Genomic DNA, 21,996 nt, shown 5'->3' with positions numbered 1-21,996 from the left:
GGGGAAGTGATTGCTCAGGTCAAGCAGACAAGAACAGTGCCATGTGCTCGGTCCTCCCACATGCACTACAGCTTCTCCTTGTACATGCACTCAGTCCAACAGCTTGTCCTTCCACATGCACCCATTCCTACAGTTTGTCCTCTCACATGCACTCAGTCATGCAGCTTGTCCTCTTCAATTCGCAGTTCTTTTCATCAAATTGTGGCTTCCACAGAACCAGGTGAACTGCCCATACATCGCTTGTGTCAATGGTGTTGATCATAAATCCTGACCATCCTGACTCATCTGGACTAATGACACTACAGCCCTTGAACAGGGAGTGCAAGACATAATTAAAAATATCTAAAAGTGATTAGATGAAATATCCTACACCAATCCTCTTCTGGTGGTTCTACCCAGGCTTAGTCAATCATAAATCAAATGTTCGAGTGATTACACCAAGTGACTGGTTACACCAAGATCAGTGGTTCTAATGCCAAGTTAAAAAACTAATTGTAGTAAATATCCAAATGTGTGGGTGAGAATAGTAACCACATGAAAATAGCCACCAGCTCCCCATTAATTCTGATGCTAAAGCCTTCAATGATGAGCCACGTGAAACATGAAAACTGTGGAGATAAAAAAACTGGTGTATTTTTGAAGGAACATCTACATACTACTGGGTGCTTGTTAGATGAGTAAGCACACTTAATTTGACAGTTCGTACATCCAGCTGTGATCCTTTCTGAATAGATTTTGGGTGCTAAATTGCAGAAAACCCAGGAGGCACCAGGAATTCAAGAGTAGGAATGAAATTAACATAAATCCAAGTTACCATGATGGACACCTTAACAGAGTTTTACAGCAAATCTACTTGAGTTCCAGTCTTGTTACATGTAGACCTCCATTAAGATACGACATCTAGGCTGATACCTCAAATATTAGGTCCGACATATTCTTCCCATATACAAAGAGGGACCTAACGGTTCTGCACAGAGTTTCACCCCATAGTGGAAATTAAAAGAAATTGCACTGGACACAGCTCATACCCCTGAGGTCCTCAGTGTGGTGATGGTCATTTTCAGCCTTGTGCCCAGTTTTAGCAAATGTAAACAGTGGGTCTGGATAATTTCAGAGGGCAAAACGGATGAAGGGCCAACAATTAGCAGTAGTATACCCTGTAATAAGTTGAAAACTTGTCCCTGGATGGGTAACCTATGTTAATGAATACTGAACTCAAACAAATTCAAATAAGCAACTAAATTATTTTGATGCAAACAAACAAGAATTACTAAAAATATCTTGAAACTGAATCCAGGGAGTTAACTCTTGAAACATAAATAGTATTCACATAAAGACTGAAATTTAAAATAACGGCTACATAAATTATCATTGTTAGAGTCCAGTAAACTGTGTAAAAATTTACAAATGTTAAGGCAGAAAAATTGCAAACTACCCTAGCCAGAGTTATTACAAATATGTTAGAAAAAAATTAAGAGATGATAATTAGCCACCTTTAAAAAAGAAAACAGAGTTGTGAATTGTCCCAGTGAGGCATCCTAAACCAAATTTGAAAGACTAAAATAAAAGTTACTTAATAACACAAAGGGTGTAGTTCTGTGAGGGTAGACAAGTGAGTAGCAACTGCTTGAGAAGTGGGCAGCAACAGGAGAGTTATTGCATATGTTCTGGTCCTTTACTAGGGCCCAAGGTATTGCCAAGTTCTGTGCAGCATAGTTATGGCATTTTATGATTGTGGCTCTTCATACTTGATTGTACTGTTTGTTTGAGGCTGGAAAATCATGAAGGCTCCAGATGAGGAAAGAAAAAGAAAGAAAAAGCAATCTTCCTGACTTTGGCCTCAGCAACCAAATCCCTAATAACAAAGGAATGGAAGACGTCTTTAAAGTACAAACACATTCTCTGTATTCATTGCTACTAAAGGTATTTTATAAGGTTCTATTTTCTTTTAAGGTACTAGTGAAATAATTTTGTGAAAGATTGACATATGCTGTTCACACATGTTGGTTGCTCAGAGAGTTCATTACTGAGTAGTTAAATTTAAAGAAGATGTTAGAATTTGTTGTTATTCTTATAATATTCCAAGAACCAAACAACAGTTATTTCCAATAGTGAACACAGCTCACAGATAGCCCAACAAAATCTCCACGGCTCGAACAGGAATGCCAAACATTTTATTGATGTACAAGAAACGTTAAGTTAAGCACTTTCATCTGATGAAGACTGTTAAACAGATGAAAGCACTTAACTTAACGTTTCTTGTACATCAGTAAACTGTTTGGTATTCCTGTTCGAGCCGTGGAGATTTTGTTGGGCTGTGAGCTGTGTTTACTATTGGAAATTCTTATAATATTGACATAATTATCTACTTTATATGCATTGCATACACTGGACAATATATGTACATAATTGTATTTCTTATGTTTCTATGTTGTACCAACTTTGGTAGCATGTGGGTCTTTAAGTTATAATAGTCCACTGCTGAGTTATGTCATATAATCATGTCCACATGTGTTTTTAAAAATCAGTAAAAAAATGTTTCATTTGAAAACAAAAAAAAGTGCATCTTTCCAGATATAAGAAGCATGATATAAGATGTAAGATGGAAAAGGCTATCAATTGAAAATACTGTTTTTCCACAAAATAGTACAAATCTAAAGAGAACCTCTGCTAGAGCAGAAATAAGTTTGACTAGGCAAGAACTGTATGTATCCAGGTTTGAGCTCTGCTGGGTCACTGATATGATAAAATAATAGTGTCAAACCAGACCGTGGTTGGCCACAACCTACATAACCAGACATCTTTAAAATAAGAATATTGCACTGGTTTTGGACTCATGTGTATATGACTATGTTTAAGAATTCAGGCCACAGACAGTTATTTGCAGTAGAAGTGATGTAGATGTGTTCACAAATAAACAACAAAAGTGAATTAATCCAATATAGAAGACTGGATTCAGTCCTTAAATTGAATGAAGTTATGTATGAATGTATTTATTTACATTTGCTGGCTGGGATAGTCCATCTGAGCTAAATCCATTTTTAGATGAAACTGAGTAAAAAAAGATAAATGATTACATTATTTTTAAGCAGCGAATATATATAAAGCGGGTAGTATAGCAACAGGTATTTATATGTCATAGGTTGTAATTTAGAAAAAAGACACAATATTCTGCATGAGAAAAGTGCTGGGACTAAAAGGCATAATGACTTCTGAAAGTCCATTGTTATTTACATCTGTAGACGTGTAAGATGGAAGAGCAGTTCGGTAACAGACAGAAGGTAAGACACTAATTGGAGAATTAGGTGAGAAATGGGTGATGTCAGATATGCATGCAGCTCCACATTCAGTTTAGGTAGATTTTAAGGTTTTGAAGAAGTTTACATTGATTTGATTCAGTGTACAGAACTGGTGGAATATTGTTCCAGATTTTAGTGACTTGTACTGAATAAAGTGAATCATTTTAGTAACTGTTAGGTTAGCTGACTTCTACAGGGTGTTGGTTTTCTGATCTTAAATATCTAGGAGGATTATATTTATTAATTATACTTAAGATAGTTGGGGAAACATTAGATTTGTGTAATTTGTAGTGTAGTAACTTTAGTTGATTAAGAATTAGTGTTTCTTAGTTCTAGCCATTTTTTTTATAGAACTACACAACGGTGGGTTTTGTTAGAGACATTTGTTACAAATTTAGGTATTTTATTTTATGTTTGTTCAGTCTTGTAAAGATGGATTTTCATAATATTTGTAAGAATGGATGGTTATGTAAAAGAGTAGATAGTAGAAGGATTTATGCCATGTTAATACTTGATATTTCAGCTACGTAGAATTTACATTTATATAGCATATTAAGTTTTTCCATGTTTTACATATTATCTGTTGTACGCGACATGTTTATCAGAATGTCATTTATGGTCCGTCATGACACCTAAAAGTTTAATATGACTAACTTGTTGAATGGGGATTTTGTTCAGTAAGGTGTTTAAGATGGCAGGCTCAAATACAATGAGCTTTAAATAAGAGATGAGATTCCATTAGCCATTGTTCTATAGGTTTGAAGTTTAGTCGGGTACCATATCATAGCTGAGTAAGGGGGTAAACTAACCAGTTGGTAGCAGAGTTATCTGCATGCTGCAGTGGTTTGGATACATGTCATTTACAAGGATGTTAAAAGGGATTGGTCTGGTGGTGAAGCCCTGAGGTACTCCTATGGCACCAGCTTTGAAATCAGACTGTGTCTGAGCCCAGCGCACTGCTTGAAATTGACTGGAAAGGTAGCTCATAAACCAAGATCTTTTATACTGCACCCATATAGGTCATCCTCTAAGCACATTTTAACTTAAAAGATAATTTGTTGAGATGGCAGAATTACAATTTATTGTAATAACAGAATGCACTTCTTGTAGTGGAGAGAGAAACCACTATATAACAAAAAGTAGGAATTCACCTTAAGGGCTCCTTTCTTCTGAACACATAGTTACCTTAACTTATTTACATCTCTAGTACTTTTTTTACACTACCCAATAAAACACACACAGCTACTTAAGGTATCATAACTTTTTTAAAGGTGGGATTCCTTAAATAAGTGACTCATTAATAACAGGCAGCATAAGAAAGGTGAGGTACAAGAAACAAGATGCCACTCAGTTTATTCGTCTAGGGTGCAGTGCAATAAAGATATTAATCACTGTTTGCCAGTTGCTATTCATATTTGCATATTTACATTTGTATTTTCAAAACTGTGTGAGCTTCATTTTATTGAGAGCCTGACGTGAAATTCCGTGGTGGGAGGCTGTTGGTTATTTATTATTAATTATGAAAATATTCTGCATCTTTCTATGTACATTCATACTCCCAAAACTAAGTGGTTTGCAAAATATTGTGTGATATCAGCTGACTCCAGAGACAATGAGGCAGGAAACTGTTACTTATACTTGCAGTATACAACCTGAGAGATATAATTTAAATTTATAGTGTTAGTTATGCAAATAGGCACACTTTTTCATATTTCTGTAAACATCTCAATAGACATAAATCTGGAAAGTAATTTCTTACCATCATGGAAAAGAACGTCTTGTTGAATCAATGGGATTTTGACATCTGCCTTGACTATTTTCCAAGATATGAGTTGTTTATGAGAAGTCAGAGAAAACTATAATTTTGTTTTACTCAACTATATCATATTGCAGTATGTGAATTGACTATCATCATTGCAAAGAATACTTTTTTTATTGAACAACATTATTGTTTTACCCTTTTAATACCATTGCCTCATTACAAGCTATTAATGGTTGTTTGATTTATGCTTTTTAACGTGATTTTTCAAAACTACTCAGGAATCTAAGGATGCATATAGGGTACAGGACGGGTGCCTTTCCTTACCTGCTAGGTCCGAATGACTTAACTGGAAGTGATAGCAGGAATCAGCCTGTCGATGGAGACTATATTTATAGGACAAATCACAAATCAAACAAAGTCATGGATAAAGCATTAGGTAAGGAATGTAGGTAGCTAAATGGGCCGGGTGATTATCTGTCACTGCCAAATGCAGCTGGGTTTCTGCATTAGTTACATACACTCTTTGAGTCAAGCTTTATTCCCCACATCCATCTGAAGTACATCAGTAACTGTATGAAAACAACGTCCTGCCACCCTGAGTAACACAGATGTTCTGAAGTACATCAGTAACTGTATGAAAACAACGTCCTGCCACCCTGAGTAACACAGATGTTCTGAAGTACATCAGTAACTGTATGAAAACAACGTCCTGCCACCCTGACTAACACAGATGTTTATTCTTCTTTTTCTCTTACAATTTAGGAGAAACCTCTTTGAAAACAGATGGTGCTGAAGAAACAGATATTGGTGGTCGAACTTCAATTCAAGAGCGAACACTCTTCTTTAATGAGAAATTCTTTGGAAAGGGGGAAGCAGGTAAAGAACAACAGAAGTCATGAAGTTCTGCACAGAGCCATGAAACTGTTTTCACTCTGCCATGCAGTAGTGAAATGTCATATATTATGCAGTGACCACATGCACTAGTGAAATGTCATCTATTATGCAGTGACCACATGTGCAGGCTGGTCATCTGCAAATGCACTTACACTGTAAGGAATGTTTAAGGAAAAAGTGACAGAATAGTGCTGATAATGATTAAATGAAAACAACCAAGACGTAAAGTAATGATGTCTGTATTGGCAGAATGTGAAACACCTATGAGGTGAAACCTTTTGATAGTATTCAGTGAAGAAAGGAGACGGTGCAAAGTTCCTGGATTTATGTCAGTTTGCCAAAGGCAGTTTCGATGAACAGAAATAAAAGAAAATAAAAGAAAAGCAGTATATGCCAAAAACACCCTTAATTTTTTTCCATAAGGGTGCTGACAAAAGTGGTTTTGTCAAACTGCTTTTGTTTTATTTTGTGTTCGCAGAAACTGCCTTCGATGAGATGACATCCTCTTATGGTTTTCATGAATATCTACTCATTGTAACCTCTAGAATTGGGTAAAACTATATCTAGAAAGGTTCATGAACTCAGACGTTTATTTATTGTTTTCTTAACTATATGAAGTTAAACATTATTGTCAATTTTCAAGGGAAGTTGAAAATGATTAAATCGTTTGTAATTATGCAAAACCCAATTGCATGTTTTAGGATGTCATACGCTAGTCTTCAAGATGTAGCAAGTTCATTCACAACTTGTTACTCAAACTTTGAGTCTACACAAACAACAACCTCACTGCAGTGAAAAATTTGAGATAATATAATCAGTATTTCATATGATTCTGCTCAGGGACACACTCAAAAGTGAATGTCAGTCTAGAAGCAAATCTTTCTCAGCAGTGGGATGTACCGTGTCCCTAAGAGCATGCACAAGTGCATTTCTGAGCTGTGGCCAGTAGGAATAGCTCATCTGTAAAAGACATACATGCAGTCCTCTTTTGCCATCCATTTAAACTGTTGCTCTGGCGTAGTTTTCGGATTGCTTTTTATTTCCATGTCTATAAGTCTTTATTATTTTGAAGTATAAAGCATTTTTATTTTTCCTTAAATTTATAACTTATAATTTTACTTTTATTAGAGTTTTTTCAGTAATGATGCTCCTTGCAGAGATTATCAGTAAATGATCTTATGTGTAGATTCTCCCAAAGATTTTTGTCTTCAGTATTAACTTTGTTTGTTTGTGAGTAGATTACAATAATGAAAAAAAAAGAAAAAAAAAAAAGAACTTTAGTTAAAAGATCCAGAAATGTTTGTTTTCTTACAGCACAAGAAAGTAGTTTTTCCTGCTTACTCTTCTACCTCTGCTACCCAGTCTACTTCTAGCAAATACTTACATTTAGAATGTTCTAAAGGAAGAACTGTAGTGAATGTTCTGTTCTGAAATCTAAACAAGTTAAAGAAAACAAGATCTGGAACAGAAAGCAAGTTCACCAGAGGGAAACCTACCAGGTGAACCAGGAGCCCTTGTCTGGAGATCCAGGTGGAAATTCTTTTCCTTCATCCACTGGCATATAAATGCAGTCCACCAATCCACAGGAATATCCACAGGAATATGTTCACTCTCCTTCCCTTGGTCACCTATATATTTCCTTGTTTCAGCTGGTGGGGGGGGGTTACAAGAGAGGTAGCAGTGTATAAACAGGCTGCCATATGGCAGCAGGGAGTGGTACTTCCTCCCTTCTGAAAACAAAGTCTCTCATCCTGTATGCCAGTCCTAGAGTATCTGATGCAGGACTTGTGTTGACTCAGCTGCCAGTGAAGGTGTCAGGGAAACGTCTTTGTTTCTTTTGACACATTAACCTTAGTAATGTCCAAATACAACTGCATAGTTATGTTAGGCCTGGATAGGAATCAGCCCGTGATCTGAGTGAAGACACACTAAGTGACACTCTCCACTTGTTCTTTATCATCTGGAATCTACTCCTACCAGATAAACCCCTCCTGTAGCAGTCACTCAAACTCTGAACAAATCTTGTCAAATAAACCAAATCATCTAACCACTCCATTTACCCCACCCACCAATGCTGACTGACCACTGCTCAATACTAACCACATGATCCACTGTTACTAATAATCACCACTCCACCATGGCTGATGCAGCATTGGCCCTCTTCTCAGTACTAGCCGCATTATCTTTTAATATTCATCACTCAACCACAGCTGATGCAGCATTTTTGCCCCCTGCTCAGCACAAACTACAGTATCTGCTCTACTAATAGTCACTGCTCACCTATGTCTGATGCAGTATTTGCCCCTTTGCTCAGCACTAACTACAGCATCTGCTCTACTAATAGTCACTGGTCACCTATGTCTGATACAGCATTTGCCCCCTGCTCAGCACAAACAACAGTATCACCTCTAATAGTCACTGCTCACCTATGTATGATGCAGCATTTGCCCCCAGCTCAGCACAAACAACAGTATCTGCTCTATTAATAGTCACTGCTCACCTATGTATGATGTAGCATTTGCCCTCTGCTCAGCACAAACTACAGTATTTACTCTGCTAATAGTCACTGCTCACCTATGTATGATGTAGCATTTGCCCCCTACTCAGCACAAACTACAGTATCTACTCTACTAATAGTAACTGCTCATCTATGTATGATGCAGCATTTGCCCCCTACTCAGCACAAACTACAGTATCTACTCTACTAATAGTCACTGCTCACCTATGTATGATGTAGCATTTGCCCCCTACTCAGCACAAACTACAGTATCTACTCTACTAATAGTAACTGCTCATCTATGTCTGATGCAGCATTTGCCCCCTGCTCAGCACAAACAACAGTATCACCTTTAATAGTCACTGCTCACCTATGTATGATGCAGCATTTGCCCCCAGCTCAGCACAAACAACAGTATCTGCTCTATTAATAGTCACTGCTCACCTATGTATGATGTAGCATTTGCCCTCTGCTCAGCACAAACTACAGTATCTACTCTGCTAATAGTCACTGCTCACCTATGTATGATATAGTATTTGCCCCCTACTCAGCACAAACTACAGTATCTACTCTACTAATAGTAACTGCTCATCTATGTCTGATGCAGCATTTGCTACCTGCCCAGTACTTGCTGTATTATCTATTAATAATAACTATATTTAAACATGGCTGATGTAGCATTTGCTCCCTGCTTAGCATATGATCAATTATGTTAATAATCACCCTTTGAAAATAGGTAATAGTTCATAGGTCCTCACTAAGCTTATGGCCAAAGAGAACGTCAGTATGCTAAGCCGGGTCCACTTTGTAATTTCGAAATTTCACGATCCCAATGTTCTAAATACCAGCGCTCAGAACCTTGAGACAGACAAATCTCAAAACCTGTAAATAGCGATCGCAATAGAGTGTGGAACAGGAATATTACCATTCTCTTCACTGTAGTGTGATCTCACAGGTAGTATGTTTAAGTTGGGGGGGGTATGGGGGCGCAGGGGGGCTTGTTCCCCTGCAAAAACATGTTTTTTGATGTATTATAGATCTCGTTTTTTTTTTAATTTCAAGATTTCACAATCTCGACATTCTGAGCATCGGTATTTGGAACATAGGGATTGTGAAATTTCAAAATTACAAAGTGGACCCGCTCAACTACCTCACCCATTACTGGTGGAAAAATAACAATGTCCCCCAGATGCAAATTTGTAAGCCCACATCCAGTCACCAGACTGGTTTTAAAAGTTAAACAACAGCCACAAGGCTAATAAATTAAGTAAAACACTGAAAAATTAAAAAAAAGAGCCACCAAGACAGTAAAGTTGTAGCAAACTGTTTAATACAGCACCAACAGACTGAGCGCTTTCGGCATAAAATTCAAATGGCTTCTTCAGAGTCAAACCAATTAAGCTAAATTGTGATTATATACTTAAGGTAATAGTCATTCAATTAATTACACCAGAAATAAAAAGTAGCCTAAAGCTAAGCTGCACTTCTTTTACTGTTATTAAAGTTTCAAACATTAAAAAACACTATAATATGCATATTATTAGTTAAAAAACATTTTAGATGTAATAAGTAAGACAAAACCTGTTAATAAGAACAGACAGCAGTAAAATAGTAAAAAAGAAAAAAGTCTTGAATATAAACAACTCATATTTCTGTAGCCCACTGTTTCAAAAAGGGGGCTATTGAAACAAAATCATTCAACCCAGGTTTGCAGCAGACATTTAGTCTAAACTGCCACTTAGCCTTCCTAATTTCCAACTCAAGTTTAACATCACCCCCCAACATCACTACAAACCCTATCAATAACAAAAAATACAAATCTTTTGAAATGTGGACATTCCAAAGTATGAATATAAAGGGCATTATGGGTGTTTTTATTTTTAATGTCCCTCAGATACTCTACAATACGATCCCGAGTCTTCTGATGGTCTTTCCTATATAATATCCTGGACAGGATAGGCACGTGGCTAAGCAGACTACCATGGTGCTATTGCAATTACATCTTCCAGGGCATCCTATGGTACGTTTGTACCCTCCCCCCCGACAAACTGGTGCCATCATTAATATTTTTACAAATCTTACATACACCACATTTGTACATTAGTGATCTGTGTGTAACTTTTGTTGTACCTCCAATCTCCAGCATATTTTTAAGGTTCCTACCCCTACCATAGACTGTCCTCAGTTGGAACCCTAATTTTTCTTTCATTTTGTTTATCTAAGTATACTTCCCATAAGGCTTTTATACTAGCCACTACTGTTGGTGTCTCTTCATTATATTGCAATACCAAAACATTTGAATCAAAGTTGTCCTTAGTCACTCTGTTGGCCATTAAGCCTGCTTTTAAAATTAGCTTAAATGTAGTGCCCCTTTTAATCAGAACATCTTTCTTAATTTTCAGGAGCAACCCCAGAGGATACCCCCTGTCTTTAAATATACCTATTAGTGAAAATAATTTATTTATTTATTTATTTTACATTTGTTAACCGGGATGGTCCGACTGGATACATGTCCTTTTTCAGCGGAGGCCCAGGGAGAAAAGCTCCAACAGAGTTACATTGATAATTAGGTACAGTAAATGAGCTGAAAGAACTTAACAAAAACATAGGCTATTTACATACAAGTACAAGACTGCCATTACTATTTCTGAGATTACTACAAATGTAACATTAATAACATATTAGCAAGGACGGTAGGCAGTATAATGACATAGAGTTAGACAGGATACATATTTCTTTATCACAGTATACAAAGTACTTAGAATCTTATAAGTATAAGAATAAGTATACTTATAATACTTGTAATCTCTTTGGAAAAAAGTTCATTATCACTTATGAGGTGAGATAGCCTTACCATTTGGCCTTTAACTATACCTTTTCTTTGATGTAGTGGATGGCAACTGTTGATATGCTGCAACATGTTGAAATAAGTTTCTTTCCTGTGAATAGTACTTACCAATGTTCCACTGGCAACATCTCTAGTCAGACGGATATCCAAAAAGTCAGTGTCCCTAGTGTGAAATATCAAAGTGAATTCAAAGAATGTGGTTGTGCCATTAAGGTATTCAATAAAGTTGTTCACAAGTTGTTTCTCCCCCTTGCCATAATATCATGATGTCATCCAAATATCTGACATATAGCACAATACTGGCCATAAAGGCAGAGGAAAACACATATCTCTTTTCCCATTCCAAGAGGATTAAGTTGGAAAAACTTGGAGCACATTTAGCTCCCATAGCCATTCCAGCTTCCTGATAGAAAAAAATCACATTCAAACAACATGTAGTTATTTGTCAAAACCACCTCTATGAGTTCTATTAATAAATTCATTTTAGATTGATCAATAACCCTACTAGCCAACAGGCTTTCTTGAAAAAATTCCAAACCCTCCTTATGAGGTATTACGGAGAACTATAAATTTTGTTGCCAACATTAGCTTGTCTCAGCAGTTCCAAACAGTGCCACGAATCTTTTAAAATATGGGGTGCTTCCCTAATTACTGGGTTAGCATAAAAGTCTACATATGCTGCAATAGGCTCAATCTTCGACCCTCTTGCTGATACAATAGGCCGAAATGGGAGGGGTTGTGGACATTTTTAAGCATCTTCAATATTCCAAATATAATGGGGATCTTCGGGTGCCAACTGTTAAATATTTGACATCATTTACATTTATAGAATTTTGAAACAGGGCATCAAAGAGAAACTATCTATGTTAGCGTATGCTCTGTTTATCTCATTCGTTGTAGTCCTACTACAAGTCATAGAATCATTTAAAATTTCGTACATTCTTGAGATGTAGTCAACTTGAGATAAAACAACAACCCCCCTATCAGGTTTTATTACTCGATAATTCTGGTTGCCTACCAGTTCCTTTAAAATTCTTATTTCATCTTTTGTCAAATTGCTAACCTTGTAGTTGTCTCGCTATTGTCCAGAAATTCTGCTCACACAGTCTCTCAAATGCTGTAATTAAAGGATAACTTGGGGGAATAAAAGTACTTTTGCGTTGCAAAAACCTGGTTGGTATCATTGTTATAAATCTCATTTCCAAAATACATCTTTAAATTCAGTTTTCTAATATACATCTTCAAGCTTATAAGCACATTAGCATTATCAGTTTTGTAACTTGGTACAAAAGAAATTTCCTTTTTAAATAAAGTGACATTCAGTAATATTTATGTTATTAAGGTTGTAAATATAAAAACGTTCTTTTTTTAGAATTTTACATTCCATTGGTACATCAAAAACTGAATCAATAAAGTCCTGGGAAGTACTTCCAAAGACAGACAATGTTTCAGCCTCTTTTATTTCAGTCAGTGTTGGTCTCTCCTTCAAGGTTGATGTTGCCCCTTGTTGAAATGTTTCTTCCTGCTCACATGTGAGTTGTACCTTTGCCAACCCCACGAAGTCCCCCTCCCCTGACTTTTGAGTCTCTCAGACCTCCTCAACTGTTGCCCCTTGTGGAAAGAATAGGCAACTCTTAAAACATTTTCATTTCTCATACCATCTCCCATAACATTATTATTATGAACATTTTGACCATTTTCATGGGTAGGAGAACCACTACAAGTAACAACATTGTCATTCTGTTGGGGCCGTAAAATACCAGCACAAGCCTGTTTTTTGTATAATCAAGTCTATCTATATCTAATTTACATTGTTTCTTTAATGTATTGTCCTTCACAAACTTGTCAATGTCCTTCAAAACCTTGTCATAATTTGCTTTATACTGATCAAAAAGTAAGTCAGATACATTGCTTTGATTTAATAATGTAATTTTATTTTGTAAGGAAGTCAACTTACTTTTGTTGTTTTTGATTATTACTTCCATAATTTCAAAATCAGTTCTGTCAAACAAACTAACCAGTTCACAAAACGCTGAGGTTCCCTCTTCTATCCCCAGCAGTTCTTTCCATACTCTTAAACCTTTATGTACTTGCTTCAATGCCAAGGATTTGGTTAGGAACGCATTATCAAGCTGTAGTGTTCTGAATTTCCTACAAAGTTTTTCAAATGACCCAAACTATGTTTTAAGTAACATTCCCTGGTTGAAATTGTCATTGCCACTGGAAAAATCAACTTCTAGTGGGTTGAACCATTCACTAAAATCAACGGGTATTGGTTCAGCCGTTGGCAGTTTCAAAAGTCTGCCTTTCTTCCAAAACCATTGGTGAATGGAGACTAAAAAGTTCCACTTGGGAATCAGATAAAGTATTCTCTGCTGTCTCCGTTGTTCTTCTTTCCAAAACAACAGCTGTCAGTCTTTGAAAAGGCTGATTCAGCCGAATTAGTAATGTTTCCATGATGCAAACAAACTGCAAGTGTCCAAATAAAAACCACCATGGGACGCGCAAATACCAGAAAATGAAAATGACACAACAGCTACAAGGCTAATAAACTGAAACACTAAAAAATAAAAAAATCGTGCCACCAAGGCAGTAAAGTTGTAGCAAACAGTTTAAAACAGCACCAACAGAATGAGCGCTTTCTCCATAAAATACAAATGGCTTCTTCAGAGTCAAACCAATTAAGCTAAATTGTGATTATATACTCAAGGTAATAATTCATAACATTCTTGGCATCTGTGTTGAGAACACATAATTAATGGTTATGATGAGAGGCCTGCTCATAATCCTCCACATTATGTATACCAATTTTAAAATATTTCCAAGGCCACAGCAAGGAATCTATCCAGCCATCCACAACCATTTTTTCCCACTTTTGCACATGGGGTGAGGGTGAGCCAAGGTTCACATCAGGAATAACTTGTTTCAGTACTTCACATCAGGAATAACTTGTTTCAATACATAGTGGTGTGCGTGTGTGTGTGTGTGTGTGTGTGTGTGTGTGTGTGTGTGTGTGTGTGTGTGTGTGTGTGTGTGTGTGTGTGTGTGTGTGTGTGTGTGTGTGTGTGTGTGTGTGTGTGTGTGTGTGTGTGTGTGTGTGTGTGTTGCACTTACCCTTCTACCCTCAGTGAGCAGTAGTTAATTAGTTAGGTAATTAACCAGTATTAGTTAATCAGTTCATTTCATTCTTCTTGACAACAAATTACAAACTAGTACTCATAGAAACTACAGTTTCTAAAGACTACAAAAGTGTCACAAACACATTTAGACACACCCACATGCAAAACTCAAACCCTAACCCTACAGAAGAAACAATACTAAATGTTCTTATGTACCATAAAATACCTACAAAGGTTATTGTACTTTATAAGTACCAATATCTAAAATACTAAAATGACATGGTGAACCGATGTTTGTTCATACTGTTGTTGATTTTTAAGATCTTATGTACAATTAATAAATACTTTACATGAATTCTATATGTAAAACCCTATCTAGTAAGGTTTTTTAATTTCGAATACATACAGTAGAACATCTTTCATTTAGACCTGGATACTGTCCTGCATTGGTGTTCAACTGCCATATTAATTCTAAACGTTCTAACTCCAGTGAAACTGGACCCCCCATGTTATCGGGTACAATTTGGTCTGTTGCCCTGAACAAAAACCTGCGATCCATGTATTCGCAGGTATGTTTAGCTAGGGCACTGTCTTCGCTCAATTTGCCAGTGTGGTATTGATGTTCATATATTCTTTCCCGCAATTTCCTGTCTGTTTTCCCTATATAGAATACGGGACACATTTGGCATTGGGCTAGGTATATGACCCCTTTAGTCTGGCAGTTTAATCTAAATCTCGTGGTGCATTGAGTGCCTTTGATCTTAAACATCTGACCCACATCTATATGTTTACAGTACTTACACATACCACATTTATACATCCCACATCTACTGACTAGTGTTTGAGTTTCTTTCAACTAGATTTTTTAAATTAGCTCCTCTTTTGTAGGTAATTCTAGGTGTGTGAGCCACTTTCTTACTTATAAAGGTGTCTGACCATAGTAGGTCCCAGTTCTTCCTGATGAAAGGCATCTACACTGAATGAAATAATGAAATTATTAAAATTACTAAAATTCTGGAGTACATTACTGTCGGTGATCCCTTCAACATGTATACCTATAATATCAGTGGGTGTATCAATTCGATTTTGACTTAAAATAGGTTTGTACACTCCATTTGTACCCTTGTAAATCACCTGTTCAGATTCAACATCTGTAAAGGGTAATCCCTCAAAGTGAACATCTCCTTCAAGTTGTTACATTCTAAGTAGAAGTCTCTATCTAGGGAGGTCATCCTAGCTGCCCTGACCAACTGTCCTTTTACTACTGACTTCTTCTGGTGGTAGGGGTGACAGCTAGAAAAGTGAAAGAAACTATTAGAATAAGTTTATTTTCTATATATACGTGCGTTGTAGCATTCACTAGGTATATCTTTACAAATCAGAACATCCAAGTATGATATGGAATTTGCACCAAAATGTTATGTGAACTGCAAAAAGTCAGTTGTCTCATTAAAGTAACTGACATTTGCATTAGCTGTGTTGTTGTCACCCCTTATCACCATGAAGATGTCATCCAAGAATCTAGTGTAGTAGTGTACCTTGTCTTGGGCCCAGTTGTTCTGTAGGACATATTCATGTTCCCAGTCAGCCATTACTAAATTGGTGAAACTGGCGCCACACGTGGTCCCCATGGCTATCCCTGATAGTTGTAAAAACAATCTTTTGTCAAAGATTACATAGTTATTGGACAAAATAATGTCCAATAGTTCACTAAGCAAACTTATTGTATCATTAGTATCACCTTTGATTCTCAGAATGTGGCTAATTCTCTCTATGCCCTCCATGTGTGGGATGGACGTATACAAGTCCCTAACATCTAATGTTAAAAAAATTGTAACTTTTGTCATATTGTAAATTATTTAGACAGTGTAGAAATGACCAAGAGTCCTTGCAAATTTGTTTCTCACTAGTTACATATCTTTGTAGCCGAGAATCCACATATTTTGCACATGCATACGTTATGCTATTTTTGGCGTCAACTAGTGGTCACAAGGGAGGGTTGCTTATATCTTTGTGCATTATAGGTACCCAAAAGATATTAGGTATTGTGGGCACTGGCATAGATAAGTAGTTGAATAGATTAATATCTATTCTGCTTTCAATGAAGAATTCATACATGAAAGATTCAATGTGACTGTAAGCTGTATTTAACTCATTTCTAGAAACTTATTTGTACGCATCTGTGTTGAGTATTTGTAACATTCTAGTACTATAGTCACTAATGTTCATCATAACCAGTCCCCCTACCTTGTCAGTTTTCATTATTCTCAAACTGGCTGTTTGCAATTCATCTAATAATTGCCTCTCTCTTACAGTAATATTTTGTAAGTAGTTTACTGGCTGTTTGCGCACTTTCTTCCATCTCCTTCAACTTTCTGGTTTAAAAGCCCACATTTGCTCCTGTTTCCCACCTTTTCTGGAACAAGTCTAGTCCAGATACAGATTTGCTGTATTCAGGACTGGCATGTAAGCTTCTGAGCCCACTAAGCCTTTCTGAGTTGGAGGGAAGCCTTCTAGCTTATCAGTGGGAGTAGTAAGTACTAGGTAGCCTATCTACCACAAGAGGAGTGCTTTCTGGCCCAGAATTTGTAGTTTATTGGCCATTTGGGCAGTTTTTTCTTATCTTTCAACTTTCTGGTTTAAAAACCTGCACTGGGCTTGTTTCCCACCTTTCCTGTAACTAGTATAGTCCAAATACAGATTTGCTGTATCTAGGACTGTTTGTAAGCTTCTGAGAGGTGCCAAAGTCTGCTCTTCAAATTTTCCCTTAGATCTGCTAGTTCTCTCATCTCCTGCACTTTTACCAGCTTATTAGTTTAGCACTTTACCATACCAGACTTCTTGTGGCTACCAGCACTAAATGTTCTACAAGGAAACAGCTCCAATATTTATTAAAGCCCACCCCTCCAGGCATGTCTAAAGGTCAGTTCCCTGTGCTTTCTCTTATTAACCTGGTGAACTTGGGCATCCTGAGTCAATGTAGCAACTGCCTCATGTACACTGACAACCCTCTCCTCTTAACCTTCCAACACTCAGACTTGTGAGAGATGCACATATATATCCAAACTGGAAGCCACACACTTTTCAGCCAAGACCGGAATAGCTGGTCAAGAAGAGAAGGTCAACACTTGCACCACACCATATGGAACACATAGACCAACAGAACACACACCAGCACTGCCTTCACATAAAAACACAAACCACACACCCACCTTCCCAGAGGCTCTCAATAAAAATCTACCCAAACAGCAGAGATCTCCAAGGCAGAAATGCACTCAACCACCACAACACAACACTAATCATGAGACACATAACTCTCCTAAACAGTGTGCCACTCAACCAAAGCCCCTAAGACAAAACAGCATGCCAAGCACACTAGTCATAAGTGACTTGATAGTGAGGCACACTGATGTCCTACTCAGTAGGTTGAATAAGGAGAAAGTAACAGTCATCTGCCAGGATCCACCATATAATGCATGCACTCAGCTCCCTCAACAACAGGTACAAATATAATCTGTCATTGTACATGTGGGTGTGAATGACCTGAGATGTACCTCCCTGGACTACATGAAAAGAGACATGGACGAGCTCTCGGATTATGTAGCCCAGCGGATATGACCCTAGCCCTGAGCAGCACCCTACCATCACCCAGAGTGATACCACAGTACAAGCAGAAAATGGTTGACTTCAACAATTGGCTAAGTTTCTGGTGTCATTCTAAAGGGATCCAGTATCTGTCTGCCTGGGATGACATGATTGACAGACCTCAATGCTTTGCCAGAGATGGCCTGCACCTGTCACCCCTGGGCTTCTAGATACTGGCCAAGGCTCTTGCCACACCTATAGTGCCTTTTTTAGGTGGTGTTCCAAAGTCCACATTACCACAGTAACAGCCACAAACAAATGCAATCTGAGGGTCTTGCTGCTCAACCCTAGAAGTCTAAATCTCAAAATGCAGTCACTCAAAGCACTCCTTAAAATGGAGAACATCGACTTTTGTACTGTAACAGAGACCTGGTTCAAGGAAGCAGAAAATACCCCTGCACCACCAGGCTATAACTCATTCCACACCTCTCGGCCCCAGAACTTGGACCAAAGCTCCAAAGGTGGTAGTGTTTCCTTATTCATAAAGTATGCACACACCTCCAGACTGGTAGCCCAACATAACACATCAGAGATACTGCAGGTGCAACTAACATTGGGTAAGACAGAGATTCAGGTCATAACCTGTTGTAGGTCCCCAACCATGTCCCAAGACACTCACCCCACGTTCCTAAGCATCCTGGAGATTATTAGGGTTCAACTTAACACACTCATATTGGGTGACTTCAACTACCCCTCCATTAACTGGGAAAACTACTCATGTGCCAATACACTTGCCCAATGATTCCTGGAATTCATTAATTCCAATGCCTTAGACCAGCTTGTTTTTACCCCCACTAGAGGTAGTGATATCCTTGACCTGGTTATTACTAACATGGGCGATCATTGCTCTTCACCAATAGTCAACTCCTCCCTGGTTAGATCCGACCACAAACTAATTACTTTGGAAATCCACATCCCTCTCACCCCCCACCCACCCCCACAAAGGTAACCACCATGAAAAGCTTCTCCAAAGCTAACTTTGGGCTCCTAAGAAAAGAGGTGGCTAACTTTATGGCACCCATGCAGATGGAGAATAGTTGCATGACTGCCAAATCATACAACACTGCACTGTACGAATACTTACACAAATGCATGGATCTCGCCATACCCTTTAGAACCAAGACCCCCCCCCTCCAAAAAATGGAAGCCAATCTGGTGGTCCCCTGCCATAAACAAACTCTACAACAGAAGGAGGAAACTGATGCGGAATAAGGTGAAGTCCAAAGACTGGAAAAACTCCCTTGTCAGCCTCAACAAAAAGTTGAGATCCCTCTTCAAATCCTCTAAAGCTAGCTATGAAAACAGAATTGCAGCAGATAGTAAAGACAGCCACGAGGCCTTCTATACTTATGTAAAGAACCTCCACAGCAATACCCAGATTTGTTCTGAGCTACTGCACAATGGTACCTCCTATACCGAGCCAACAGATATTGCCAATATACTGGTCGACAGATTCAGTGCCAACTTTACCCCTCCCCCCAAAAGACCAGTCACAATACCAGTAGATTGCCAGACACCCAGTATTACTTCTGCACAGGTTAAAACAGCACTGTCCAAGGCCAAGAATACAGCTTCTATGAGACCTGACAATATCCCTGGATGTGTTCTACATGAACTATGGAGTGAACTGGCACCTCGCCTGTGTGCCCTGTTCAATCACAGCCTCGCCTCAGGTTTTGTCCCTATGGAATGGTGCACTGCTATAGTCATCCCTCTCCACAAAGGAGGAGTGACTACAGACCCTGGGAACTAATGCCCCATTAGCCTGACAAGTCTGATATGAAAAGCTATGGAACGCATCATCATGGGCCTAATAAACAAGGATATAGGGAATCTCCAAACTCTGTATCCCAGACAGTTTGGTTTTGTGAAGGGTAGAGCATGCCTGCTCAATTTGGTTGACTTCTTTGAGTCAGTTACCAGAGCTTTGGATAAAGGCAAGGTTGCTCATACAGCCTGCCTTGATTTGGCTAAGGCCTTTAATACCATTCCTCACTCAGGAATCATAGAAAAACTCACTAAGCTAGGCATCAACCCCTATATCACTAGGTGGGTTGCAAACTGGCTCACAGATAGAATCTACAGTGTGAAAATAGCTGACTCCAGGTCAGACTGCTGACTAGCCATGAGAGGAGTCCCACAGGGATCAGTCCTGGGTCCTTTCCTGTTTGGTATCTACTTCTCAGAAGTCCAGTCCAACATGAAGGGACTCTGGCTGACACAGATGATTGCAAGGTGGAAGCCATTATTAACTCCCCAAGTGATTTTGACATCCTACAGAAAGGCCTCACTGAGACCAGCGACTGGTGTCAGAACCATGGCCTTAAGCTCAATGCCAAAACATGTGTTGTCATCCTCTTTGGGAAAAACCCAGTTCCCTTGAACTACCACATCAATGGTAGTCTACTGAACACAGAAGGCGTTATAAGAGATACAGGAACACAGGTTGACAGCAGCCTCACTTTTGACCACCAGATTGCCACTGTGGTCAGAAAGTGCTTCTATGTGGCACATCTCATTACTAAGGGTTTTGCATCCAGGAAGAAAGAGGTCATTGTCTCCCTCCACTCTTCCTTCATTAGGCAGATCATCGAGTACAATGCCCCATTTGGCATGCACCTCACTAGACACCTGCAATAGCTGGAGAGGCTGCAAAAGTACCTCATAAAGAGGATCCTAGGCCTTAAACACTTGTCCTAGACAGACTCAAAAAACTCCATCTAGGTTCATAGGTAGGTACTAGGCTATCTGCCCGAAGGCATTTTTAAGCCTAGCTGGAATGTGTTAGCTTTCGCCACCTCCTTAGATTAGTTCCCTGTGCCTCTGTCCAGCAGAGCCATTGAAGTGATCCCTGGGGTAAACTTTCTCTTTCCCATCCACTCGTCAAGGTTTCTCTTGAAGAGGGTTAGTGAGAAGCTCTGCCTAATGTTGATTGTAATCTTGCTCCAGAGCATGGGAAGTCTCTGGGACAGGAATCTATCCCTCCAGCATGTCCTATTTATTGTTTTGGTGAGGTTTAGATCCCTGGAACATATGGCTCAAGGGGATATGGTTTTCTTTAGGTGGAGCATGTCCATCAACTCTGGGTTGGACATGGCCTTGTATGTCAGGCAGAGATCACCTCTGAGTAGGCGGTATGCAACCGAGTACAGCTGGAGTTTCTTCAGTCGAGCTGAATAGGGCATTTGCTTGAGGCCAGTGATCCTCTTGGTGAGGTACTTCTGTGGTCTTTCCAATTGTTGCAGGTGTCTTGTAAGGTACATCCCAAATGGGGCATTGTACTCTGTGATGGGTCTGAAGAGTGATGCATAGAGGGGCCCAATTACCTCTTTCGATCTGGATGCAAACCCTTTTGTGATTAGGTGGGCCACATAGAAGGATTTTCTAACCACTTTTGGAAATGTGATTATCAAAGGAGAGGTTACTATCTACTTGGGTCCCCAGATCCCTTATTACGTCTTCCATATTTAGGGGGCTACCACCTATGTGGTAGTTTGTGGGTACTTTGTTTTTTCCAGAGGGGATGACTATGCACTTTTTGGCATTTAGCTTGAGGCAATGGTTTTGACACCAGGTATCTGTCTCAGTGAGACCCTTTTGGAGGATATCTGTGTCAGCTGGAGAGTCATTTATAGCCCCTAGTTTGCAGTCGTCTGCAAACTTGGTCAGCCATAGTCCTCCTGTGCTTGCTTGTACCTCAGAGAAGTGTATGCTGAACAGGAGGGGTCCTAGGACTGAGCCCTGGGGAATGCCACTTGTAACCAAGACCTAGCTCCAGCAACTCTTACCAGGTGGGTTCTGTCCGTGAGCCAGTTGGCAACCCAGCTCATGATGTAGGGGTTTATGTTTAGGCTGGTGAGCTTGTCTTTAATACCTGAGTGGGGAATGGTGTCAAAGGCCTTTGTGAGGTCTAGGTAAGCTGTGTGGACCAC

General features: G+C 38.8%; 1 protein-coding gene across 1 annotated transcript in view; it reads left to right on the top strand.

Annotated features, from left to right (window-relative positions):
* Positions 1 to 21,996, top strand: part of F2 (coagulation factor II, thrombin) — a 1,266,023-nt gene that overhangs the window by 578,717 nt on the left and 665,310 nt on the right. The window contains exon 8 of the mRNA XM_044082527.1: positions 5,824 to 5,937. Coding sequence (XP_043938462.1) covers positions 5,824 to 5,937 — 114 coding nt within the window. The remainder of the gene's footprint in view (positions 1 to 5,823; positions 5,938 to 21,996) is intronic.

This window comes from Protopterus annectens, chromosome 9.part0, assembly GCF_019279795.1.
Source record: "Protopterus annectens isolate FY-2018-M chromosome 9.part0, PAN1.0, whole genome shotgun sequence".
Lineage (NCBI taxonomy): Eukaryota > Metazoa > Chordata > Ceratodontiformes > Protopteridae > Protopterus > Protopterus annectens.
Note: the sequence above shows the minus strand (reverse complement) of the source record. Positions and strands in the feature narration are given on the sequence as shown.